We start from the raw sequence: 27,282 nt of genomic DNA on the forward strand, positions 1-27,282 counted from the left end.
CCTGGACCTTCTGCGTCGAGGAATAAACCTCTGCAGATGTGCGCCCGCTCTACCAACTGCCACACCAATTTTTAATCAAGCTTATTTTATACAGCAAAAATATATATATATAGTTTTGTCCCAATTAAATTAGTTTAAAAAAAAACCTGAACTATCCCTTTGACTGTCCAGCTTTGATTGGTTGAGAAAAGCAAAACATTAATGGTAATAGGGTTTTAAATTCCCCTGCTATACATAATCAGGAAATACTGTATGAACACTTGCACAGGGAAGGTCATTTAAAGATTAGAGACGCCCAAATCAAAAGCCACACCAAATGTTCTTGACTGGAGCTGCTGATAAAAAAAAAAAGTTTCTGACACACACACACACACACACACACACACACACACAGCCCCCGAGGGCCCCTGGGACTTCAAAGAACCATCTACTGTACCTCAGCGACACCTCAACACCAGGTCCCACAGAGAGGAGGGGTGGGGGGTGTGGGGGCGGGGGGAATAAATGGAAATGGTGAGAGGGGGATAAGAGGAAAGAGGAGAGAGACAGGAAAGGAGAGGAGACCATGGGCATGAGAAAAAAAAAGTTAAGCCATTTTTTCATATGTGAACTGAAAATATACAGACCTGATTCTTTGGACATTGTTTGGGGTTGCCTTTTCATACATGTAGCACACAACAGGAGATTGTCTGTGACACGTTCTTACCTTCTACACTTGGTTTAGGCGAGGGGTGGCGTCTGGCTAGAGTGTGCAGGAGGCATGAAGCAAATTTACACTGCCGTCACGTAGCCAGTTCATAATTTGGTCATAAAAAACAATTCACCATCCCCGAATATTATTGTGTCTCCAGTTAGACATTTTACATCATGTAAATGAACCTCATTCTTCCTTAGGATGTTTGTATTTTTCCGGTTTCACGCCAGCTGCATGATAGAACCATCATCAACACACCCACTCGCTTGCTGTGAATTCTCAGGACAATGACCTGCTCTATTCACACGTGGGTTCAATCGGACATTACACAGACTTTGTACTAGGGAGCTAGCAGGGTAAAGTCTGTTTATTGATCCAAATGACCAGTCGGACATTTGTGTTTTCACATACAGCTCCTCCGGGTAACATCTAGATAAGTTCAGTGTTGCAGTGCATGTGTGAAAGGGACTATGGAGGTGGAAAGCAGGGTTGAAGAAGAATAAGTCAAGTACTGTCCTGTACAGAGAAAAAGAGAGAAAGAGGGACAATTAGAGTGTGAAGTAGACAGGTGGAGATGACAAGACAGAAAGGAAAAGCTTTAAAATTAGGAAGAAATAAGTTGAGAAGGAAAAGAGAGCGATGAAAGCCGATCAACAGACAGGCAGAGAGCTAAAACAGGCCAGAAAGAGAGACGGACAGACGGACGGACAGACAGACAGACAGACAGACAGACAGACAGACAGACAGACAGACAGACAGACAGACCATACAGCAGACGAGGAGTTGCAGCCAAAGACAGAGAGATGTGGGGGAGGGCACTAACACTCTGCTGCTAATACCTCTGCTGCTTTGTTGTGAAGAACTCCAGTTCCTCTTTTAATGGTGAATGATTCCTTTAATGATAGCAGTAAAACACACACACACACACACACACACACACACACACACACACACACACACACACACACACACACACACACACACACACAACACACACATTCTCTGCTGTTCCTGTCAGCCTGACAGGAAATGTGGTTCAGAGCACAATGTGACGAGTCACAGTTCAACCTTTACAACGCACACTCACTCACACACCAAAGTTCAAATGCAAAAGCAGCATTTATAGCATGAAAACAGTTTTGTTACACGTTAGTGACCTATATGGGGCAGAAATGTGGGTCTTTGTCTAATTTGGGTGCCTGTAAACTTTTGAATTAACTTGTTTGAAGGCTGTCAATCATGCAGACAGGCAGGATATGTGGGTTTGAAGAGAGAATCGCTCTGAGAGCGAGATATATTCTTTAACATAAAGCCATTTGGTGAGCGCTTCGATCCCAGCTGCCTTACAGTGCCATGTGTGCACACGTTTGTGCATGGCTGCTACAGTGAAACCTTTGAGTTACACAGGAAGAATAAACCCCCTTAACCTGGCAGTGTAAGTGACTTGCTCATCTGTTAGGGAATTCATCCACACAGCTTTCAGTCTCATCCTCAAGTTATTGATTTGTCTTCATGATCCATGTGGACGAAGCATGTCAGAACATTCTGTTAAATTTGTTGGTCAGTACTTTTACACATTTGACCATCTCCACACTAGCTGTAACACAATCACCTGGACAAGTATGTCTTAAAGGAATAGTTCAACATTTTGGAAAACATGCGTATTGGCTGTCTTGCTGATAGTTAGACAAGAAGATTGATACCACTCATGTATGTGTACGGTTAATATGAAGCTACAGTCAGCCACTGGTTAGCTTAGCTTAGCATAAATTCTACAAACATGGGGAAATAGCTATCCTAGCTCTGTCATAAAATTTTAAAAATCCACCTACCAGCAATTAACACGTTATATCTTGTTTGTTAAATCAGTTAAAAAACTAAAGTGTAAAATTGACAAATTATGGTTTTATTTCAATATTTTAGTTCTGTCCTCAACTATTTCTTGGCCAGTAGTAGTCACTTCCTGGAGTCATCACCATGATGTCAGTAGACCAGAGAACACTCCAGTTTTTGTATGGATAAAACAAACACGATAGAACATGTTAATTAGCAAGGTGCTAGTTTCCCCTGCTTTCTGTCTTTATGACTCCAACTTCATATTCAATGGACAGAAATGAAATTGGTATCAATCTTCTAATCTAACTAATGTCAAGAAAGCAAACAAGCCCATTGTCCCAAATTGCTGAACAGTTTCTTTATTCAAAACTGTTGAACTGTTACAAAAGGGAAGCAGAACTGTGCTCAAGAGGAGCAAGTATGGAAGTGTAAAATTACAAAATGCTCTGTGCTAGCATGCTCAAAGTGGCTTTTTTCAAACACAAATTAGCTTTGGGTGATCTGCAGTAATATTTTCTAGCGAATGATCTTTTGTGAAATAGAAATATTGGTAGCACCTGTGTTCAGTACTTAGTCCACAGTTATTTTCATACAATGCAAAGTTAACTTGCACTGTATACAATAGAGTGATATATCATGCTCTGTAACCACATAATGCTGAACACCCAGCAGCAGTGAAACTCCAGAGCTTAATTCACACTCAGCTCTCTCTATTCAAAATGCAAATTGAGACTGCAACTTATACAATAAGGGACGAGTTTGCATTCCCCTCACAAACAGTTCTGGGAGAATTGTTTCATGGAAAAAGATTTTCAGTATTTTAGAATTGGTGCTTCACAGGTGGCCTCCAAGGACTTACAAACGAAAAGCAAGGGAGGACAGCGAGGCAAGGTGACCTAACGTAAAAACATGACAACCTTCCACCAAGCCATGTGTCCCTAAGCAGGACACCAAATCCTCAGTAGCTCCAGCAGTGGGGCTCTGGAGCTGAGCCTGACCTCTGACCTCTCTGTGGAGGGTGGCAGACAAAAAGAGATTTTCCCTATGGGGATTAATAAAGTATCACATTATCATTTGAATGCAGCTGATTGTATCTTTTGTCATCTACATTTCAGCCTGCAGACCTTTCTGTAGAAACACGTGATGGGACCTTGTCACGGTAAGTCTCCTGTATCTGTTAGGAAAGGTCTGCAGACCCAAATGTCAAATGATAAAAAAAACAATCGGCTACGTTGTGCGCCTCCAACCTCTCTATTCATGTATCAGTATTCCATGTCCAATTTGTTACAATGTCACACCTCTTTCCTTTTGAGTTCACTTTTGTTGCCTTGCCACAGCATTCAACCAAACCAACTCACATACAGATTAACCACGTTTGTCGGTTGTCATTGTAAGGCACAAAATGTATAACAATAGTACTGTATAATTAAAATACATAAGCAATCATATCTCAACTGTTAAGTAGACTATACATATTGTTTCTATGGTTTCCAAATTGATTTTAAGAAGTTTCTGGGATAAAGCGGCACAAAATGTCACAGACAAATCTTTTACATACATCTCAGTGTGCACTCATTGCAGTGTTATTGCACAAGACCAAAGGCCAGCTAAAGCAAACTTAAGAAACAGCAAACACTGACATTCTCTCTCTCTCTCTCTTCTGTGTCCTCTTTTTTTTTCCGTCTCTCTCTCTGTCCCTGTGGTCAACAATCCCTCTGCTGGCCTTTATCCCCAAATCCCCATGGACAGAGAGTCAGGGGAGGGAGAATGCTTAAATGCTTTGAATGATGGTGTGGAATGCTAAAGTGTGTGTGTGTGTGTGTGTGTGTGTGTGTGTGTGTGTGTGTGTGTGTGTGTGTGTGTGTGTGTGTGTGTGTGTGTGTGTGTGTGTGTGTGTGTGTGTGTGTGTGTGTGTGTGTGCGTGTGTTGCGTGTGTGTGTGTGTGTAGTGGGGGAGCAAGGAGCAGTGGGTGGGGTGGCGTGGGGGTCCCCTGCCTGGTCTAGGATCTGGTATGCGTGACTGAACAAGAGGAGGAGAAAGAGAGGAAAAGAAGAAAAAAATCCCCACCAAAACCTGCCTTCCTAACTTCTAAAGACAGACAATGGCTACTGACTGGTCTGGCAACCGTGTGTGTGTGTGTGTGTGTGTGTGTGTGTGTGTGTGTGTGTGTGTGTGTGTGTGTGTGTGTGTGTGTGTGCGTGTTGTCACTTCACACACAGGACACGTCCTGATGGAAAGCAGAGAGGGAAATCTGCTCTAACCAACTTTAGATCTCATTACTCCACACATGCAGCAGCCGCACAGGCACAACTCTGCCACATGTGAAATAAAGCACTGCAAAAATAACCAACACTAATACCCAAAACCTTCCATTTAAACCATGAAATCCACTAAATACAGCCCTGACCTATCTTTCACTTTTAAACATTTGAGACTTAAATGTGAACCTGCCCTACTAGTTGAGCTGAGACACCTTCTTTTGCTGCATTTGATGATAAAAAACTGACGTTCATGATTAAAAAAGTCAGCAGGGTAGAACAGCTTCCTATAATAAACGCCCTGTTGATAATTAATTACACAGGCACTGCAGCCAAATCAAGACGGCACGCATCCATTTTGAATCTCCTCGTAAATATTAAAACAACACAACAGATTTTTCCCTTTTTTTCCAGCCCTTTTGAAAAGCAAGGCTGGACTGATCAGGGACAATACTCAATGTGTGGGTGGTTATTAGGAGAAATGCATTAAAATTAAAGCCCTTATTTTATTAAATGTGCCTGATGGACAACTTCATTTGAGGACAAAACCATGACAGTACTGATTGTCTTGTGGAAATAAACGTGTCAAATTACCATGTGTAAACTAAGATTCTTCACATTCTTAATGAAAAAAAACAGACAACATGACAACAATGAAGTACTAGACCTACACAAAAGTAGTCCACACCGCTCTTTTCGTTCATTATATAAATATCTTTAATTGTTTTAACCGTAAGAATATAAAACAATTTAATTTTGGGATTCTGCATTTTTCTTCTTCTTTACAAACACATAATATACAGTACATCTTTTTTTATTTTTCAAACACACAGCTTTTTCAGCAGGACGCACATCCGTATATTAATTTTTCTAGCAGGTCATTGCATTACATTAAAATGCGCGCACACAGGCCTCCGTGTGCATGTCTGTGTTAATGTGTGTGTGTGAAAGAAAAAGAGAGAGAGATGGAGAGAGAAAGAGACGCATTCCGCCTGTAACCCGACACGGAGAGAGAGAAAGAAAAATAATCGATTGCTCCTTATTCTAAGCATGTCTCAAAATGGATTCAGGGTATTTTTATTCATGGAGAGATGGAGAAAAAGAGGAGGAAAAAAAAAGAGATATCCCTACCCTCCTCTCTCTCACCCTCCCTCTCTCTCACCGGGTGAGAGCAACATGAATATGAATGCGACCTGTGTTGGCATTAACGTGGGAAAATAAAGCCATGAGACAAACCCTGATTTGTATCGATTAATAAAGGGTATAAGATATAGAATTCACTTCAATTTGAAGTATGACGCTCTGAACAACATCCACTGACATTTATTTCCACCAGCATCCCTTAGAAAAATGCTGAATATACCTATAACAAACTTACATGGACATATATTGTGTTTGATAATGGCCTGATCATATTTTTTTTCTTTCATTGTAGCACTATATTCCTAAACCTCTACCGTATTATTATTATTATTATTATTATTATTATTATTATAGGATGACTATGGGTATTTCTTCTAAGGGTAAACAGATGATCTTGTCTCCTTTATATTGGCCAAAGCTTGAACATGTCTCTAAAGGGCTTACAAGTTGGACTTTATCCCTAACAAATGAGGAAAACAAACCATAAAAAAGCTCTTGCGCACAAGCGTGGGTTTTATTATTTTTTTGCATAAAGCGCCATTGAAATCTGAAAAAGATTTTACAACTCGCTTTCCCTCTGTCTCTCTCGCTTTCTCTCTCTGGGAAATTGTTGCTGTTTATGGGGGTAAATTAACAAAAGGTAGTTAGATTGTGTCCTGGTCTCCTTTCTCCAGCTCTGCTCATGGAGGAGGGAGGGATGGGGGGAGGGGGCAGACACAGTCCCTTTAGGCACATTTTCTCCCAGTCTCTCATTCTCGCTATCCCTCTGTTTTTTTTTTTTTAACAGTATACACCCTTTGAGAAACAACCACATACGAGGTAGCCAAATGTTTTTAGGCGTGATGGCTGTAGTGGAGATTAGTCGTAAATGTCTCAAATCCAGACTCGGTGTACAAAAAAAAAAGTTTTAAACCTCACTTTGCTTAAAATGAAAAAAGGTAGATGCAACTTTGGATGGGCACAAGTTTCACTTTAAGAATTTTTCCGGCAGCAAGTGTCAGCAAAAAAAAAAAAAAAAAAAAATCTGATAATTCAAATGACACTTTGAATATTTTTTTGTAAATGTGTGACACAAGCTTTGCATTGCAGGTTATTCCAGTCTGATGTCAGATTTAAACTCAATACAAGATCAAAACAATAGTTAACAAGGATTTTCATGAGCTCATAGCAAAAGTAAGTTTTAATTTGTTCTTACCAGGCAGAATATTTAGTCAAAATAACAAACACTAATTGAAATCCTGCAAGGCCAACAGAGAGAAAAATAAAAACACTTGAACATAAAAGTCTGCTCACATGGGAGACGCACACCTTACACAACCACACAGGAGGGAAAAGGGAGGTTTTAATAAGAAAAGAAATGTACCCACCCAACAATCCCCCCCCCTCCTCCTGCTCCTCGTGTCCCCATCCAGAAAAAAAAAAAAAAAACTAAACCTTTCCAATCACCTCACTTTCTCACTCTCTGTCATCTGCCAGAGTCCCAGGTTCAACACTTTAAGGCAGGGGAGCTGTGTGATCCTCTCCAGTCCCCTCTTGGTGATCTTGGTACATCCATACAGGTCGATGCCCGCCAGCTGGGTCAGGTGGTCAGCTATGAGCTCCAGCCCTTTGTCCGTGATGCGCACACACTGTCCAATGTTCAGGGTCCTCAGCTCGTGCATCTGCCTCACCATCCGGTTTATCCCATCGTCAGAGATGTGACACGAGCACAATGACAGAGACTTGAGCTGGTACAGCCCCTGGGCAATGTATGCCAGGGTCTGATCCCCTATCTTGTCACAGAAGGACACGTCAAGCCCGGAGAGCCTTAGGGTGCCCATGGCGAGGTGCATGGTCCCTGTGTCGCTGATGTTGTCACAGGAGCGTAGGTTGAGGCTCCACAGGGAGGTCATGTGGGAGAGGTGGATCATTCCTGCATCGGAGATCCCCCCGCAGAAGCTCAGGTTCAGTACCCGGAGCTTGGTCAGCCCCTTGGAAATGTGTTTGAGTGACAGATCCGTCAGTTTTTGACAGTCCTGAAGAGTCAGGTACTCCAGGTTCAAACAGCCCTCCGCCGCGCTGCGGGTCATGCCTGCCAAATGTCCAATCCCCACGTCTGAGACATGCCGGCAGGACCTCAGATTGAGGCTCTTGAGCCGGTGGAGGCCCCAGGCTATCAACAGAAGCCCAGTGTTGGTGATGTTGCTGCAGCCACCAAGCTCCAGCACCTCCAGGTTCTTGAGATACTGAGCTATTCTGCCTAGACTGGAGTCTGTGATCTGCTTGCACAGACTCAGGTTCAGAACCCTCAGTGATGGGATCTCCTGCACAAATGCATGACCCAGCCCGTTATCCGTGAGGTTGTAGCAGCCGGACAGATTGAGGGACTCGATGTTAGGCATTCCCTGGATCACGTAGCTCAAGCTGCGACGCAGGGACAGGATCTGGACCCTTCGGATGCCCCTGGCCTGGAGGCTGGGGAACAGGGAGGGATTGGCCCGGCGGAGGTGCAGCTTGGCCTCCACCCCCCTCCACACTGACTTGTGGTAGGATGCGTCCCTCCAAGCGATACACACTTGGGCTACCCTGCCTTTGTCCCTCACGTCCAGATAGCTGAAAATCATGGCCAAAATTTCCGGGAAGAGGCACGAAATGTGCGTCTCCATTGTTTTTCAAACCCCAGGCATATAAGAATTAATACTCCACACCTCCAAGGCTGAAAAAAGAACCCACTCCCCTTCTCATGCAATTATGCAAAAGTATCAACAGTCCCAGTTATCCACAGAAGTAAAAAAGAAATGGGAGTTGTTTGTTTCTCTCTCTTTTTCTCACATTGAACTGTGCAAAATCGATCCAACTCTCTCCAACCCCACGTGATCCGGTCTCGTTGCGCAGTAGGATTCAAATGCATTAAAAAAGGGTAAAACAAAAAAAAGCGTTTATTCCTGCCTCAACTCCTCTCTCCGCCAAAAAGAGGAGAGGGGGCGAAAGGAAGGAGGAGGAGAGGAGGAAAAAGCGTCAATCCTTCCCCCTCTCTCCCTCTCTCAGACGACGCTTCCTTGTATTATACCTACGAAAAGCCTTCCTCTCTCGGCCGAGCGGGGATCCAGACGGTCGTACATTTCAGAAAAAGAAAGTAAATATAAAACCAACACTCTTAACGCCGCCTATTAAAAAACATTTCCATGGTAGAAAAGCAGAAAAGATAGAGCTAGGTTGGCTTTGTAGGCAGAGTGAGAGAGAGAGAGGGGCGTCCTGGGCTCAAAGCCTTTGTCTGCTCTTTTCAAACCGACTTGGCAGGGAACCCAGCACTCTAGCTGTACGGGAGGGGTGTAGTCAAGTAATGGTATTAAGGAATGTGTTAAAAACAGATTAAGTAACAAACAACGTTGCTATAAGCGTCATATGCTGATGCATATACACGGAAGGACGTGTGAAAATATTTAATAAGCGATGTGGTGCGACATAAATTCCTAATTTTATCGGACCACCCCTACCCCTTCCGTGTCAGGCAGTTGGTTTGTCCCGCCTCAGCTGGAACGGTGCGAACAGTTTCCCTTGGAAACCAACTTCTTACAATTCAGTTCACTTTGGGCTTTAACCCTTTGAGCGGACCACACAGGAAAGCCAACTGGAGAAGCCCTTTTTCACTCCGCTTACAACATGAATAGCCTATGTAGTATTTTTATCGCGATTTTGTTGTTGTTATTGTAGTTTTATTTGTAGTCTCCGGAACGTCCACAGATCAGAATGTGTTCTTTGTCTCTTGTAAACAACCTCTCTCAATCCACTCTCCTTTATTGCAACACAAAAAAAATAGATTTACATTTCATCAGTCAAATATTGAGAGAAGTAACGGTCTAGCTGAACACATGCAATAATACCAAACAGCTCATATAATAATATTGATAATGCTGGATATTATGAAAGGATGGGTGTCTTTAAATGACTGTGTTGGTAAAAATAATCCATAAAAGATACCCTTCTTTCATGTGTCTCTCAGTCATAAAGCACCAAAATAATCACTTTGAAGCTGTCTCACATCTGGCATTGCTTATGTTTTGATAGGCCTACTTGAAAATGCATTTTAGTCTCCGCTGATGGGAGTGTATATCAATAATAGCTATATGTATCAATTTCTAAATCGCTTATCTAAAGTATCAAAGCATGAACATGATCAAATACAGCAGCAAAGATAGTAGGGTTGTAACTTTCATCCCCTGCAGTGGGCCTCTCTCAAGCCTAACGCCTTGGTCTGTGTGTGTGTGTGTGTGTGCCTGCGTGCATGTGTGTGTGTGTACAGACAGGAGAACATGTCTGCATATGTGGTTTTTGCGTGTATAAACAGTATATTTTCTATATGCTTGCAACACTATCACTGTGTGTGTGTGTGTGTGTGTGTGTGTGTGTGTGTGTGTGTGTGTGTGTGTGTGTGTGTATGTGTGAGTAAGATAATATGACAGGGGAGCCGTTTGCTGAAGCCAGTGGAGTGTGGCAGAGTGGTTGAAAAAGAGAGAGAGGAAGAGCTGATGAGAAATAGAGGCAGAGAGAAGCACAGAGAGAGACCGATAGGAGGAGAGAGGCAACAATGATCAGGTGAGGATAACGGAGAGGGAGAGGAGCTGCAGAAACAGGCCATTTTACATGGAAAGAAGCAGCCGAGCACAACTGACAGCAACTCTCCTCTCATCCTCTCTTTTTTCTTCCTTAAGAATGGATTTTAGATTTTTTTCAGATCCCCATATGTATATTAAAACGTGTTTTGCTTGCTGTAATCTTCTGCTCTGTTTATACCATTAAGATACCTTCTAAACATGTTTCCAAAACAAGTCCTTGTTTTGTACAAAAATAAATCTCAGTTTATTTGAATACATTATGAGTCTGAGTTACAAAAATAAAAATCTTCCAGTTGCATTCTTTTTAGTAAAAAAATCCTACTTTTGTAACTATACCCCTAAAAAGACTGTTTTCTCATCATCATCTTTCTCATCCAAACTTATGTCTCTGTCTTTTGACCCTCTCCTCTATATATATATATATATATTTCCTTGCTTTTGCTACTTTCTCTCTGCTTTTTTATCTGAACTCAAACTGATGGATGGGTCACATTAGCTTCTCCCTCCCTCTCAAATACACATTATTGGCATGAATAATGAGGTAAAAATGTTGCCAAAGTCAAATCCAACAATCTTGTACATTTTCATAACAAAAAAAGTATCAATAACAATAATAAGGAGAAAACATATATTCCAGATTTACAAACCAATACTTGCTGAACATAGGTACTAATCAGATGTGGTCCTGCTGGTCTTCCTTTCAGCCATGGCATATGTGTCATAGAAACGCGTATGCTTTTGCTTTACAGAAAAAATGTGTAAGTAATGGAACAATTTATTTTGTTGTCATCCAAAATCGAGCAAAATTGTCTGATGACTATATTCCATGTCCCCCTCTGCTTTTAACTTATATCCTGTAACTTCATCAAGGGCAAAAACAAAGCAGTTAGGCACTGTCCCCTGTGGCTGCCAACACCTACGTCCTTGGTACTCAGGCACACAGTGTGTCATGCATTTTCAAAATAGAGATCCTGACATGAATACCGAGCTTTATAGTGATCGTGCAAACACCTTGAGTTATAAACAGAGTGGGAGATTAACACCAGCTCCCAGCTAAATGTATTGTGATTTGCAAGACAAACCTGGGATTAAACGGGCACAGACAATCTTGTTCATAAACCATAATGTCATCTGCATCACGCAAATGTTCTGTACCAAACCAAACTGTACACTGATTATTGGCCCTGTCAGCTGTTGCCTTCACAAATTTATGTTTGTTGGGTTCAAAATGGAAAATAAAACCCAGCCAATGTGGCTTTAAAACTGCAAGCCAGACTCTACCATTTACTATACTTCTGTACAGCAAGACGATCACATACAAGAAAAGTCAAAGAAAGAGAAGGGGAAAGAACAAGAGAAAGAAAGAAATAGAAAAGAGATGGAGGATGTGAAACAGAGAGAGGCGTGTCTATATAACACAGGCTTTCTCTACAGCAGCAGTAGCTGGGTCTCTTTCTGCATGACCTGTGTGTGTGTGTGTGTGTGTGTGTGTGTGTGTGTGTGTGTGTGTGTGTGTGTGTGTGTGTGTGTGTGTGTGTGTGTGTGTGTGTGTGTGTGTGTGTGTGTGCGCACTGCTGTGGTTTGTCATACCTCTCCTAGAAAACCCACTGGGCCCTAGCGACCGGAGAACGGAAGGGAGAGGAAAAAGCAAGAGGGGTAAAATGAGGAACGTTTTTAGAGAATGTGCCAGAAGAGATGGGAAGAGAGAAACAGAGGGGCAGACACATGTTGCTTCTTTAATGTAAAAATGGAGGTTAGCAAAAGGGAAAAAAGAAGAGGAGATGAACAGAAGTGAGATGGAGAGAGCATGATGTCAGGAGTGAGATTTGCTGTGTGTGTGTGTGTGTATGTGTGTGTGTGTGTGTCATCTCCCGTGACCACGTGTGTCTCTTTTTACGCATGTGTGTGTTTGTGTGACTTAATGTGTCCGTATTTGATGATTCTGCACCCGCAGTGATTGCTGGTTGCCAAGGTTACGTGGGTGTGTCAACAGGTCCCCTTGAAAGCCGACACCTTCCTGAATGGATATTACCATTGACTCTTTAGATTCTCTCTTTCTCTCTCCCACACACACACCAACATATGGAAGAAAAAGCAGACAGTAACAATGCCCTGAGGTTCACTAACTGCCTTTGTGTGTATGTGTGTGTCTGTGTGTACCTGCCTTCAAAACAAGCTCCTCCGCTGTCTCCTCTCTCTCTCTCGCCCTGCTTTTTTATTGTATTTCAACCCTTTTTGTGCCTCCCATCCTCTGTTATTGTTGGGTTAGTCTCGTTCAGAACTAGTTTATACAACATCAATCAAAAGTACTGAACTTTTGCATTGAGTTCTGCTTTGGCGAACTATGACACGTGAATTTATGCTGCTGACAAATTGCAAACAGTTTTGACAGTGCTGACCTTTGAATGGAACTGAGAGCTGGAGGGTCCAAACTCGAAGAAGCTATCATACTACCTGTATCACACCATCAAATTGTATACAACCCTGCTCTGTTGAAGTATAAACTGCTCCACAAGAGACGCATGGATTGCAGACACTTGAGAGCATAAGTATGTATCTATATGACTTTTGAAAGTTTCACTAATCAGAGGATATTGAGGTGTCAGTCAGCATGACAATAGACAGGTTAACATTGAAAATGAATGGAGACGTTTTAGTCTGCATAAAAAAAAGAGAAGAGGCAGGTGAGAGGCACAAGAGAAAAAAATAACATGATGGAGGTAAACAAGAGAAGGAGGAGAGCAGATGTGCACAGAGGGAGACAACAGTAGGTCACTGCCAGGAGATGCAAGCCTCATTTTCTCTTTGCACCACTATCTCTCTTTTATCCCTCTCCATTTATCTATCTTCTTCCTTTTTGGTTCACTTTCTCTTTCCTCTTTTTGACAACCATCTTGCCACAACACCTCACAGGCTGTGTGTGTGTGTGTGTGTGTGTGTGTGTGTGTGTGTGTGTGTGTGTGTGTGTGTGTGTGTGTGTGTGTGTGTGTGTGTGCGCGTTATGCACTGCCGCCCTGCTCCAGTTTTTTTGCACCACACAAACTGCCTAGGTGTGTGTGTGTGTCCTCAACAATGCTTTTCTTTTCTGCCGGCTCTGCAGTCTGACATAGGAGATTTTTCAGCCTTGTGCTCTCTCTCCCTTCAGTAGTCAGCATTTTGGCATTTTCTCAAAGCGCTCTGTCATCTGTTGGCATGAATAGGCTGCATTTTGGTGTGTGTGTGTGTGTGTGTGTGTGTGTGTGTGTGTGTGTGTGTGTGTGTGTGTGTGTGTGTGTGTGTGTGTGTGTGTGTGTGTGTGTGTGTGTGTGTGTGTGTGTGTGTGTGTTTATCTGGCTGGTTTTTACTCTCTGTTTTTCTGTGTTTGTGCGGGGAACCATCATGGTGGAAAACAGCTAATTTTCAATCTTATAAATGGCAACCGACAGGCTTTGGATGTGGCCATACATGTACCATTACCAGAGTTAGATGCAAAATCCCTTAAATGGAGTTCAGGCAGGTGTGAGAGCAAGCACAGTCAAGTTTGAAGGAGAGAATTATTGACTCCCCTGACTTCTCTCCCAAGACCAAGCTTAGCCCTAAGGGTTTAACCAGCATATATTCAATAAGTTTCCCCTCTGTTATTTGGGTGACACCCTCATGATTTACCCAGGACAATGCATTTGATTTGAATTTGAGATAGGTACAGAAATTCACCAAGAGTGTGGTCTCCAAACCAACCAGCCAAACATTTGTCCAAAAGACGTAACTTTACTTTAAATTCTAGTGCAGATCCCAAACTTTCCAAAAATACCAAATGTGCCAGTGTGAGATTTGTGAAAATGCTTAAAAATCATCAACAAGACATCTATATGTATACCTCTGTTTGATGGAATGGTGAAGCCATTAACTGTAGCGTATTGGGTTTGAAAGATTCACTCAGTGTTAACATCATACTGTATAGCTTAAATGAAGATACAGAATACATGTCTGATATTGTTTATTATTATACAGAGTGGAGTAAATTGATTTCTCAAACCGGAAATGCATTTGAAGGGGTTAATCTCCTCATTAACTAGCTGCAGTGCATGATTCCCCAACTCTGTCTTGTCCTTATACAGTAGTTATGATTAATCATGGGAGACATATTAGCATTTTTATAGAGCCTTTCCCCATCTTACCTAGTCTATCAGACAAAAGTCTTCTTTCTAACTCCTCTCATATTGGCTGTTGAAGCTAATCCAGATATTTTTGCCAATATCAAACAGAGATGGTTAGTTAGAAAGTTCTGTGTCTTCCGTTGGGAGCCATCTTAATCTTCTATTGTTTTGTATAGCCTACCTACAAATTCCTGTTAACTTCAAGGCTAAAATCACACAAGCAGGTGGTGGACAAAAAAACCTTACTATATTTGGATGGAACCCTAAGATGAAAAGTGCAAAGAGCAGCTTTGAGTAAAATGTTCTGTTTGTGTGTATGCTTACAAATGTGTTTATACATGTTCGAGCGTGCGTGCGTGCGTGCGTGTGTGTGTGTGTGTGTGTGTGTGTGTGTGTGTGTGTGTGTGTGTGTGTGTGTGTGTGTGTGTGTATTAATCTCTCCAGGGAAGGGATCAGGGGACCAGTGTAGTTTGACCAGCGGAGCTCTAGGGCAACAACTCAGGGGATCTGGCCCAGCCTCAGTGGCTTCTCCCTGGGCTTTCTGATCAGGGACTCAGTCTCTCCCACCGTTCCAGTGCAGTGCCAAACCAGGGCAGCCAGAGCTCTCTCAGTTGCTTTCGTTTCCACTGAGGTGCCAAACTCGGTCTGCACCAAATTATCAGTTTAGACTCCCTCTTTATTCCTTAACCGGATATTAAACTTTTGTTGAGAAGCGAGACTATGAACTTTTTAACGCAATCTTCCTCTTAATGATGAAACTATAACCAGTATAGCTCAACATGGCTTATGTTTATAAAAACTGTAACATTCTACTTGTGCTACTGTGTACACTCGCATGTCACAGATAAACATTTCCTTGTTTTCAATTTCCATAAAAGTAAAACAGGAAGTAAACACAGAGAAACTCACCAGAAGTTTGTTGCTTTCCAGCTCACTCCTCAGTCAGGTCGCCTAATGATGATGTTTTTTAAGCAACTGGCCGAGAATTTCGGCAAATGACGGAAAGGGTTTAAAGCTACAGTGCGTAGTTTCTGTCGCCCCCCATGAGGAATTCTAAGTAATGACAGCAACGCTGTCCACATGACGCAAGCCTTCGTTGGTCACCTCCCCCGCCAGTTGCTAGTAGCTCAAGGAGGAAACGTTGGATTAAAAAACATGATGGACTCATCAAAAGAACTGATAATGTTGTGGTTTTTATGTCTCTTCGTCTCCAAAGCTGACCGTTGCTGTTGTTCTTTCTCAGCGCTGACGTAAAATGCATCACTCAAGCTTCTGCGCGCAAAAGTCACCGGACAGCACCATTTTGTAAACATAGCCACACTGACAAATACAGAGAGAGTTTTGTTGAGCTGATAGGTTTAATTAACTTTGTATCAACTCATTTGGCAGTGGCTTGAATGTAACATTTGTTAATATAAAATAGTTGTGCACTTTAGGTTTAATGCAGCATTGTCTTTTAATTGTCACACTTAGTTACTTACGGTAGTCTTGCTTTAATGCAGTGCCCACCCCTATGTAACAAGTTAATTTGGCACTGGATGCTAACTGGCATTAGCTTAGCTGTAGTCTCACATTGCCAGACCTTCCTCCACATCACTGCAGAGGAGGGTCTGGCTAATCCACACAGCATTCCGGGATGGGAGACAAAAGTGCTCTGGTGTATTGGCATTTCTTTAAACCAATCACAACCAACCAATCACTTGGGCAGTGCTAAGCGCCGAACGGAGCCACGGTGCCGCTGCAAACTAGCCTCGGGAAGGAACTCGTTTTGGTGCAACGTGTACTTTCAAAAGTTGTTTTAGTCGTGCAACAGAAAACTCAGATTGGACAGATAGTCTAGTCGGCCGAAAAGAGGGACATCTGGCGGAATTTCCGGCGGCACCGGAGCAATCTCCGGAGGTGGAATGTCGTGGATATAGACTAGCTTAGCTGTTAACTGTTATAACAAGAAAGGTAGTTCATATTCCCTTTGCTGAAAATAGGAGAACATTTACATCATCTACCATGCCATTGAAAAATATTGAATGTAGTTTTGCATTTGCATTGGATTTGAAGTGTCCCGTGTTACAGTGAAATTGCATTAAGTTCACATGTAGTTTCAGTTTGTAATACTGGTCTAAAAAGAACCTAAATTAGACACACATCATCTCCATTACACAGCAATAATATACATTGCTTTTACATATAATTTAGATCTGATGGCTTCATCAGAATCAAGTATGTTGACATAGACAATGAATGTCAGGTCATCAGTAGCTTCTCAATAAACGTATTTACAGTGCAGCGAACAGGTTTACAAATATGGACATATATCAAGTTAAGATAAGAAAGCATACAGCCACTATATACAGAAGTATTTCAAGAGACTGTACATACAATAAATGGGGAGAGTAAAAAGGAGCGTATGTGTGTCACATCATCACAGTTGAGAGACGGGGGAGCGTGAGAACAGCTTTTTATAGGTGCCTGGGTGCACTGTTAGAGAGAGAGAGAAAGAGAAGGAGAATAAGAGGGATGGATAGAAACATAAATGGCTGATGAATCTAACTTTTAGATGGAAAAAGCATGGGAGAAATGGAGAGAGGAAGGAGGAAAGAGCTTGGTAGTAGAGCGACGAAACAAAGCAGAGAGACGTAGAGAAACAGATGGTGATACAGAGCAGAGAGAAGTGTTACAGAGGCTGAGAGAAGGAAGGAGAAAGAGACATAGAAAGACAGGGTAGGAGAAGTATAGAGAAGATATATTTAGAGGGAGAGAGAGCGTTTTAGCCTCCAAGCTAGAGGCATGACTCATCTTCTGCCAGCTGACAGAAGGATGGATGGAGGGGAAAAGGGAGGAGATGGACAGAGTTGGGGAGGGGGGGGGAGAATGATGGAGAGGGTGAAAGAGGAGAGGGGAGAGCAAGCGTGACGAAGAGAGGAGAGAAGGGGCGACAGGAGAATGTGGGAGAAAAAGAGGGAGGAGGGAGGGAGGAAGGAGTGTAAAACAGAAAGAGGATGGGTTTCCATATAACATACATGCAACCACACATGTAAACTGAAAACAAAATAAAGAGAAAGATAGAAAGCCCAAGGCCTCTCCACAGCCCCTTTCAGCTGCTTCCAATTCCCCCAGGTGTGTGTGTGTGTGTGTGTGTGTGTGTGTGTGTGTGTGTGTGTGTGTGTGTGTGTGTGTGTGTGTGTGTGTGTGTGTGTGTGTGTGTGTGTGTGTGTGTGTGTGTGTGTGTGTGTGAGACAATATAAGCAGTACATTTCCCCGCAGCCAGCTGCATTTGGCAGTTTGTTGCTGCACGTGTGTTTGTCATTGCATATGTGTGTTTTTTGGGAAAAGGAACAGACATGGAGAAAGAGAAAAAAGAAGGAAGACATGAGAAACAAAGAGAGAGAGAGAGAGAGAGAGAGAGAGAGAGAGAGAGAGAGAGAGAGAGAGAGGTATATCATATATAATAACTGGAGCAGGTAGTTTCATCATCCCATGGGTTTGCTGTGGTCTCATTTTTAGTTTTTAGTTCTTTGGTTCTTACAAATGTGTGCATGTGTCTGCACAGAAGTTGGCATGTTTTTCTGTGTCTGTTCTAACTGTTTTTATTGAAGTAGTGGGTAACCGAGAGAGGGCTGGAGAGTAGGTAGGCTACACAAAACAATACATTTTAACAATAATTTTAAGGCAAGGCAGCTTTATTGATATAGCACATTTCAGCAACAAGGCAATTCAAAGTTCTGTACATAAAACATTAAAAGGCAGTTAAAAACATATCTTAAAGAGAATATAAAAAACAGCTAAAATAGAATACAACTAAGAATAAAACAGTATTCTTCTGCAGTGTAAGAAATGAACAATTACTTTAAAAAAAAGGCAGCATCAAAAAGAAAGTCTTCTGCCTTGATTTAAAAGAACTGAGAGTTGCAGCGGACCTGCAGTTTTCTGGGATATGTGGTGCATAAAACCGAATGCTGCTTCTCCATGTTTAGTTCTGACTCTGGGGACAGAAAGCAGACCTGACCCAGACAACCTGAGAGTTCTGGATGGTTCATAGCAGCAGATCAAAACTGTTTTTTGGGCCTAAACTATTCAGTGCTTTAAGAAGAAGAAAAAAATAGTAAGAATGTGTTTTGGGTGTGGTTGTATGGGAATGATTATAGATTAGACTATCCCTCAACTGGTGGTCGAAGCCCCTCTATAAACAAACATCTGCCCTAAGTGTCCTTGAGCAAAACCATGAATCTCTGCTGGTTAATTCATGAGCTTATAAAATATCATATGAAGCTATCCAACAATATATAAAATAATAAACATTAGCTCCACCTTGACCAGCTACAACAGTGAAATGACACATATACATTTCCAATGATATAACGGTACAACAGTCACAGGGGCCATTTTTATGAAACATGAGTAATTTCACTTTTTAATCTCTAAATGCATTTCACTAATTGTGTACTTAAGTGACATTTTAATGCAGGACTTAATCATGGAGTATTTCATACTGCAGTGTTGCTACTTTTGTTGTAGTCAAACATCTGAATACTTCCTCCAATGCTGTTTTAGGGAGACTGAATCATGACAGACTAGGACATTTCTGCCTAGAAGTTGCTGATGTTTTTGTCATTTTAACTATAGGGTGATCAATTTTTAAGTGGCAGTCATTTCTAAAAAATAAAAAATAAAAAAAATGGATATTTAGCATTTTGGCATGAGCAGCTTCCAGGGGATCAGCTCAGACCTCATCAGCCAACTGCAGCTGGTTTCCCTGCAGGAGAGAGCTGGCTGGTTCGCTCGCTGTAGTCTGGCACTGTAGGCAATAAAAAGTGAGGCTGCTGTTAATCCAGAGAGGAGCTGCCGACTTTCTCAGGCATTGCTCCCTGTTGCATGGCTATTGCACATATCCTCTGGGGACAAGTCCTCTCCCGCACCCTCGATTTCTGTCTCTCTCTCTCTCTCTCTCTCTCTCTCTCTCTCTCTCTCTCTCTCTCTCTCTCTCCTCTCTCTCTCTGTATATCCATTACTTGGACACTCCCTCCCCCTTTCACCCTCTCTGTTCTCTCTCCTACTTCTTTCTTAATCTCACATGGTCCTAAATTTTGTCTCTGTGCCCTCGCCCCCTCCCTGCCTCAATTTACCCCCCTTTATGTTTTTTTTTTTTTTGTAGTTAAATGAAAACCCAATACCGTAGCTATCAGCTATCACATAGCAGTATGTGGCTGCTCCAGTCCAGTATTTCTGAATCTCTGGGTCATGTCCCAGAATAAGCTGGTGACCTGTTTCTCTTCATTTCCCAAATGACGAGACAATCAGTATGTTTTAATTAGCTGAGTTCTCAAGAGGAGAAACCTATTTATTCCAGTTTGGCTCTCAGATGTCTCAACCAAAATACAGATCATCTGGAAATGTGACAACATCACAAATATAAACAGATCAGAATGTGGTTTATTGCCAAGTAGGTTTTCATAAACATGCCATTCTTCTAACACCTACTGTATACTGTATAGCGAAGACTGAATGGCAGGGTAACACTAGAGGGCGCTATAGTGTCAGTTACAGACTGCTGATTGGTCTGTCATTATCATGAGTCACTGCTGTGTCCCATCCTTTCATTATTCAGAATTTTTCAGTTTCTATAATACAGGACATTGACCAGGGAGGTCAAACATACTTGGATAGACCAGAACACAAACACACCCTCTATGCTGAGCTGAAATGAAGGCTGGGTGTATGTGAGCACCATTTTTCATAAAGGTCCCATGGCATGAAAATTTCACTTTGAGGTTTTTTAACATTAATATGCTTTGCCCCAGCCTGCCTATGGTCCCCCAGTGGCTAGAAATGGTGACAGGTGTAAACCGATCCCTGGGTGTCCTGCTCTGCCATTGAGAAAATGAAAGCTCAGATGGGCCAATCTGGAATCTTGCTCCTTATGAGGTCATAAGGAGCAAGGTTACCTCCCCTTTCTCTGCTCTGTCCGCCCAGAGAATTTGGCCCGCCCATAAGAGAGAGACATCATGGCTTTCAAACAAGCAAAGTGGCAGTTGGTCAAGGCCACAGCCCCACCCTCCACCTTGCCCCGCCCCCCCCATTTTCTCAAAGGCAGAGCAGGATACCCAGGGCTCGGTTTACACCTATCGCCATTCCTAGCCACTGGGGGACCGTAGGCAGGCTGGGGGAACTCATATTAATGTTAAAAAAAACTCATAAAGTAAAATGTTCATCCCATGGGACCTTTAAGTAAAAGCATATAGTATAGCAGCTAAATGTACTTAAAGTTTCAAAGTAAAAGTACTTGTTCTGCAGACAAATGGCCCCTGTGACTAATATATTATTATTATTTTATGACATGATTAGATTGTAACTGATGCATCAGTGCCTAAGTAATATTTTACTGCTGTAGCTGGTCGAGATGGAACTAGTTTTACTACTCTAGTACTACTACTTCTATTTGTACAGTTAGATAGTTTAGTCAAGTGGTTCCAAACCTGAGGACCGGGCCCATCTAAAGGGTCCCAACATAAGATGATTAATAGGGTAGAAAAGAGGGAAATAGAATAAGTTCTGCTACACAATAACCTTGTTTTTTTGGGGGGGAAATATTGGAAAATTGGGCCTGTTTGGGACTCACACCATCTGAGAAGTTAAGAAGGAAATGTCTCTTTGGTGGAACTGCTAACAGCTCATAGACATCTAAAACATACACAGACACAGGTCTCATAGACATTTAAAGAGGACACAAGCCAAAAAGGTTGTTTTAATCTTTAACAATGCATTTTATTTTATAAGCTTAACATGTAGTGTCAAATCTTTATCTGTAAAGTAGCCTGTTAACAACTATCAGAAAAAAGTAGTGGAGTAAATAGGACAACATTTTATAAAATGTCGTGTATAAAGTAGCATATGGGGAAATATTTAAGCAAAGTACAAGTAGGCTACCTATACTCGCACTAATAACCTACTGCTTCAATAATTGTACTGCGTACAGCTGTGCAGCTGCTGCATGGCAAACTACAGTATGTAGCCTCCTATAACAACGATCAATGTATGTTTCACCAGATGAGGGCGCTGTTGTCATAGTAACCACCTCAGCATATTATAGAGTGGCTGGCATTCAAAGTGCATCACCTCCGGAAACGGCTGCATATGGAAAGTGGGAAAACAAGAAGAAAGCAGAAAGGAAATAAATTAGCTCAGCCTCGGGGTTATTTACTGAGTGATCGGTTGGACCAGTTTTTAGTCTTGTTACATATTATAATTACCTTTCTGTTTCCCAAAATGTAGCCTATCTCACTTTGTCATTGTTTATTCTCAACCTGACTTTGACCCATATACCCGCCCAATGCAGAATATCAATCAGATGTATATTGAAGGCAGACAGTTGTGTGTGTGTGTGTGTGTGTGTGTGTGTGTGTGTGTGTGTGTGTGTGTGTGTGTGTGTGTGTGTGTGTGTGTGTGTGTGTGTGTGTGTGTGTGGGTGTTTTGGTCTATTATCATGCAGAGACGAGGACATCCGACTCTCTGCTGCTGCTCACCAACATGGGGAACACCCACTGAAATCCTAAAAAACCCAACATATCACACCTTAGAGGAATATTGATGAGAAGATTAAACATTTCATTATGTAGGCATATAGGCTGTAATGTTATAATAAACCCACATAGGCCTTTAGAGTGACTTGTGTCCGCGGGAAACTGTCCAGAGTGATAACCCCCACACAAATATTTTGCAAGCAGCATGTTAAACAGATTTTTTTTTTTATTTTCCATTCGACTAAGTTTTTACGCACGCAAAATATGGATCAATGAAAGCCAAATATTATGTATTATTCACGCATTTCGATAAGTGTTTATCAAACTGCGCAACAAACTAAATATAGCCATACAGAATATTTGAAAAGCGTTATTATTATTATAGATTATAAAGGTAATTTAAAGTCATTTCTGTGGTTATTAGTGAATTTGGTGACCTCCTTGAAGGTTTTTTCCTTTCGTATTAGTCTCACAAAGGCTATACTAAACTTCCATTTTTAATGATGAATGTTTTACAAACCTCGGAGAGCAATTTCTCCAGGTTTCGGAGGGCCCCAGACTAATCTCCCCTGCGTCCACCTTTGGTTGTGGACGCACTCTTTTGAGAAGCACTGAGTCAGATCAAAGAGTCTGTTCTTCTGTAGGTTCGCCTCCCAGTTTGTCTTTGACCGGGATATGAATTGAGGAGAGCTCGCTTCAACACGCCTTTTCTTTACTCTCGGACTTTCAGGACTCCTGACCGTCTGTCTCTCTGTGTGTGTGTGTGTGTGTGTGTGTGTGTGTGTGTGTGTGTGTGTGTGTGTGTGTGTGTGTGTGTGTGTGTGTGTGTGTGTGTGTGTGTGTGTGTGTGTGTGTGTGTGTGTGTGTGTGAGAGGCGGGGTCGTGGTGTGTTGCCTTTTATTTTCGCAGACCAAAGAAGAGGGGATTAGACGATTTTTGAAGCACTCACCTTTTATTCAAACACATTATTCACTTCAGCTAATAAAAGGAATTTGACGCACGGTGAACTTTTTTGAGGTCAATTGGGGGTTTTGCAAAACGTTCAGCCCCCATCGCTCATTCTTTTTCTTTTCTACTTTGAAACACCTATTTTACCCACTTTAGTGACTTTATATGCATAAACATTAGGATACACAAATTTTACTTTTAAGTTTTAGAAAACTGGCGGAACGGAGGATTTCCAAATGATGGAAAAGGCCTTGTTAAGAAACATCTGTTGTAATCAGGGAGTGATTGCCCAAAAAAACACAACTACTTTTGCGTACTTGTTCATATTCAAAACCTTTTAACGTAACTAACATCACAGTGCTTCCAGTTTTGGCTCAGCAACATTCAATGTTGACTGCGTCCAATATCCATTTGGTGTCTGCGCACTCACACACGTCCCATGCGCGCGTTGTGTATGGCCAGGGAGGGAGCGGGCAGGGGGTTTCTGTTTCTGAGGTGAAGTGGGGGTGAGAAAAGGAGGAGTCAGAGAGAGAGAGAGAGAGAGAGAGAGAGAGAGAGAGAGATGTGGAGTGGTCGTAAGGGGACAGGAAGGAAGGGAAAGGAACAGTCGCTTTGCTGCTCAATTAGCGTTTTAATCTCCTTCTTAATCTTTCCTCAAGACAACAACGGGATTACACTTTTCACATTGTACCTTTGCTTTATTTATGTTTTTTTAGAGACAACAGGAGAGGGAGAACTGTCCTAGAACTTTGCGTAAAACCCAACTGATACCAAACCATTTTACGCACGACTTTTAGCCAGTAAACTTCGCTTTTTTTTTTGCAGTTAGCCTCTGACCTTTATGAAAAATGCTTCAGTAATCTCAGCTCGATTCTCAACCACAGTGAAACTCCCTGGGAAATACAAACTCTGCCCTTTTTGGTTGACCTTTTCAGTTTAGTTTAATGGCAGTTTTGTTTTTGTAGTTTTAAATACTAGAGACTGCAAGGAAAGGAGAAGACCGGGTGAAAGACAAGTGGACTATAAGAAAATAGACAAGATACACGTGAGTTGGATTCGAACTCACTGTGTCGCCAGCGCTACAGGGTTTGCCTCCAGACGGAGCAGGACGCCTGCTGATTTTCTGCCCATGTCTCAACAGCAGAGCACTTTCCCCACCACCGGCTGTGTGGCGTTGACGCGGCGGACCATGGACAACAGGCCTGTCCGGAGAAAGCGTAACGATGCCGTGCGACATCTGCTGCTGGCAGCCGCCTTCCTTGCCTGCAGCTCCCAACTGCTGGTGGTGGATGCCAACTCATGGTGGTGAGTAACTGAACGATAACTGGTGGTGCATTGATTATTATTTTTGGAAGGTGTTGACGCAAAAAAGTGGATGAACTATGACCTCCATTTAGTGGTAACTATAGGAGAGCAACTTTGACAGATTTTCAGAATAAGTTTAGTATAAGTATAATATAATTTTGTATGTGACACAAGCCTTAAAACATGTTTTAAAAAGTTAACTTTCTCATCAAATCCTCCATATGTCTTTTGCTTGTATGCTATTGACAAATGCAAAAATGTGAACAGACTTTGTGTAGCCTCCTGTGTGTGTGTGTGTGTGTGTGTGTGTGTGTGTGTGTGTGTGTGTGTGTGTGTGTGTGTGTGTGTGTGTGTGTGTGTGTGTGTGTGTGTGTGTGTGTGTGTGTGTGTGTGTGTGTTTTGGGGGTGATGTCCCAGTCCTGCATGTGGTAGAGCCCTAACAGTGAATGGAACAAATGTGAGGGCTCTGTCACAATATTTACCCTAGCTGAGCCCCAAATGGCACTGCATGGCGGCCTGCTGCTGTGCCTATAGGACCGACAATTAGCCACACTTGTTCTTGACTTACAAGACAACTATTTAACAATGCAGTTAGGTAATGTTGTGGAGGGTGTGTGCAGGTTAGTGGATGCATTTGGAGTTCACCTTTCTTGTCAGTATATGTAGAATCAGGATAGGTAGGATAGTTATAGATATAGTTTGCCATTTCCATTAAGCAGTGCACTTTGTACTGATCTACCTGTAGCACTAGATAGGGGCGATCTCCACACAATTTGATTTCCCTTTGTTTTGAAAGCCTTTGGATGAAAGTGTGAACAGTCATATTATCTGTGTGTAGGCACAAATTGTCACTCTTTTAAAGCAAAAGTGATTCAAAATGTATGATTAGGGTTCAATTGTTTCGGAGAAAAGGACTGAAAAGGAAATAAGATGGCAGTGGTTGCAAAGATGAACACCAGAAGAGTCTATTTATCTACACTTTATAGGCCAGTTGTACTAATAAACTTTAGTCTGAACTTTGTCCTCTACAGCACTGAGCCCCTCTCAGAGAGGTAGAGTCGTACATCACATAAACCCTGTCATTGCCGCTCATCTTTGATCTTACTGACTTAATATGGCCTCTGCCTCTCCTCAGGTCACTAGCTTTGACCCCGATCCAGCGGCCAGAGATGTATATCATTGGCGCTCAGCCTCTCTGCAGTCAGCTGTCTGGTCTCTCCCAGGTAAGTTTCTGTTCCTGCTTTAGACTTATTTTTTAATACATATTAAATGTTGTAAACACACCTTTACAGCTCTCATAACTTGAATTCAGTGATGATTATATTCTGATAGAAAAGGAGCTCAGTTTTGCATGTTGTGGCTCTACAGCATCAACAAAAAGGGAAATGCCTGATCTTCCTCCTCCGACCCTGAGTCTGATGAAATGGTCAAATAAAGGAGAATATCCCCACAGGGACTACTAAAGTATCAAACCATTAACGTGCTAATCTCTGCTAATCTCTGTGCTGCGCTGCAGGGCCAGAGGAAGCTGTGCCAGCTGTACCAGGACCACATGATCTACATCGGAGACGGAGCCAAGACGGGCATCAAGGAGTGCCAGTACCAGTTCAGACAGAGGAGGTGGAACTGCAGCACTGTGGACAACACATCAGTGTTTGGGCGGGTCATGCAGATTGGTGAGTTCATTGTTTGATGGAATCAGGAAAGGTTGTTGTTATTGTATGTAAATGTTTATTTCCTGTCTTAAAAGACATGACAATCAATTTGATAGTGATGACAGGTTTTAATTCTGTTTTGTTTTGTTGCCTCCCATTCTGTGTGATTGCGTGTTTTGAATGTCAATATGTTTTCTGTTGTAAGACAATTGGGAAAGAAAATGGGATTTCATCAAGCATGCAAAAGCCCAGAAGTTAAACACAGACATGCCAACAGCTGTATTGTGTAATTGGCTATTTTGAAATATAAAATAATCAAGGACAGAAACTGTTATAGGCGACATAAACAAGTTCGTCCTGAAAACCAAGCAAGAGTTTTCTGTCATGTTTGTCACAATAATCCATCTTTTAAACTGCATTCTTTACTACATGGTGGCAGTAAGTAACACACATACAGTATTTCTTGTTTTACTTTATTATGATTATTAACACAAGGGTTTAGACATATCATGCAGATCAGGGTGTTGAATGTTTTACAGAACAGAAGGGGTCATTTGAGGTCAGTCAAACAACCAAATCATAATACACTGGTGAACAGCCTCCAGTCGCCTAAAATTTAATTTAGCAAGTGAGGGTTGGTAGAGACATCACATTGGACCGGTCATACAGCCTTAGGGTTAGAGTTAGGGTCAATTGTCATAATATTCCTGTAATAGAGAATTATGATGTCTTTTTCTGCACACAGCTTAATTGTGTTGAATTAATTATTTATTCATTACAATATTCAGGGTCCACATGAGGTCTAAACGTCCAACATTTTTCAAGAGTGTTAAGTATAGTCAGAATTTAAAGTAGGCTCTTCTTATTGTAGGAATATTTTGTATTTATATCTTCGTTTTTACTGTAGGATTTTCCTAGTTCCTGCAAGTATGTGGAGTTTTTGGGGAGTCTATGGGATTACAGTAGATTTAGCTATTTTGTCATAAAGGAAACAAATACTTTAAGATAACTAAAATGCTTTTTGTTAGGCTTATTAATTGTGGTATTTATAACATTTTACTGAGAAGAGCCTGTGATTGCAAATAGCACAGAGACTTTAGCTCATTTGCCGTTCCCATAATGCGCATGCGCAATGAAACTCAGTTAAACCGAAGACACAAACAGTCGCGCGAGGCAGTTTTCAAAACGCATAAAAACT

At 41.9% G+C, this 27,282-nt stretch overlaps 2 protein-coding genes across 7 annotated transcripts in view; one reads left to right on the forward strand and one right to left on the reverse strand.

The window, feature by feature from the left end:
• wnt5b (wingless-type MMTV integration site family, member 5b) overlaps positions 1–27,282 on the forward strand; it is a 92,809-nt gene that overhangs the window by 55,105 nt on the left and 10,422 nt on the right. For 2 of the 6 annotated variants that reach the window (XM_039791936.1, XM_039791940.1), the window contains 3 exons: positions 24,266–24,429; positions 25,565–25,652; positions 25,946–26,105. In XM_039791936.1, coding sequence (XP_039647870.1) covers positions 24,314–24,429; positions 25,565–25,652; positions 25,946–26,105 — 364 coding nt within the window. In that variant the 5' untranslated portion in view covers positions 24,266–24,313. Of the gene's footprint in view, positions 1–3,645; positions 3,690–23,733; positions 24,170–24,253; positions 24,430–25,564; positions 25,653–25,945; positions 26,106–27,282 lie in introns of those variants that run through there. The other 4 variants (XM_039791937.1, XM_039791941.1, XM_039791938.1 and 1 more) reach the window with 4 other exon arrangements.
• fbxl14b (F-box and leucine-rich repeat protein 14b) lies at positions 5,482–9,202 on the reverse strand. Its single transcript, XM_039791934.1, has one exon. It carries the CDS (start codon positions 8,574–8,576, stop codon positions 7,374–7,376), a length of 1,203 nt encoding a protein of 400 aa, XP_039647868.1. The 5' UTR covers positions 8,577–9,202; the 3' UTR covers positions 5,482–7,373.

This window comes from Perca fluviatilis, chromosome 23, assembly GCF_010015445.1.
Source record: "Perca fluviatilis chromosome 23, GENO_Pfluv_1.0, whole genome shotgun sequence".
NCBI lineage: Eukaryota > Metazoa > Chordata > Actinopteri > Perciformes > Percidae > Perca > Perca fluviatilis.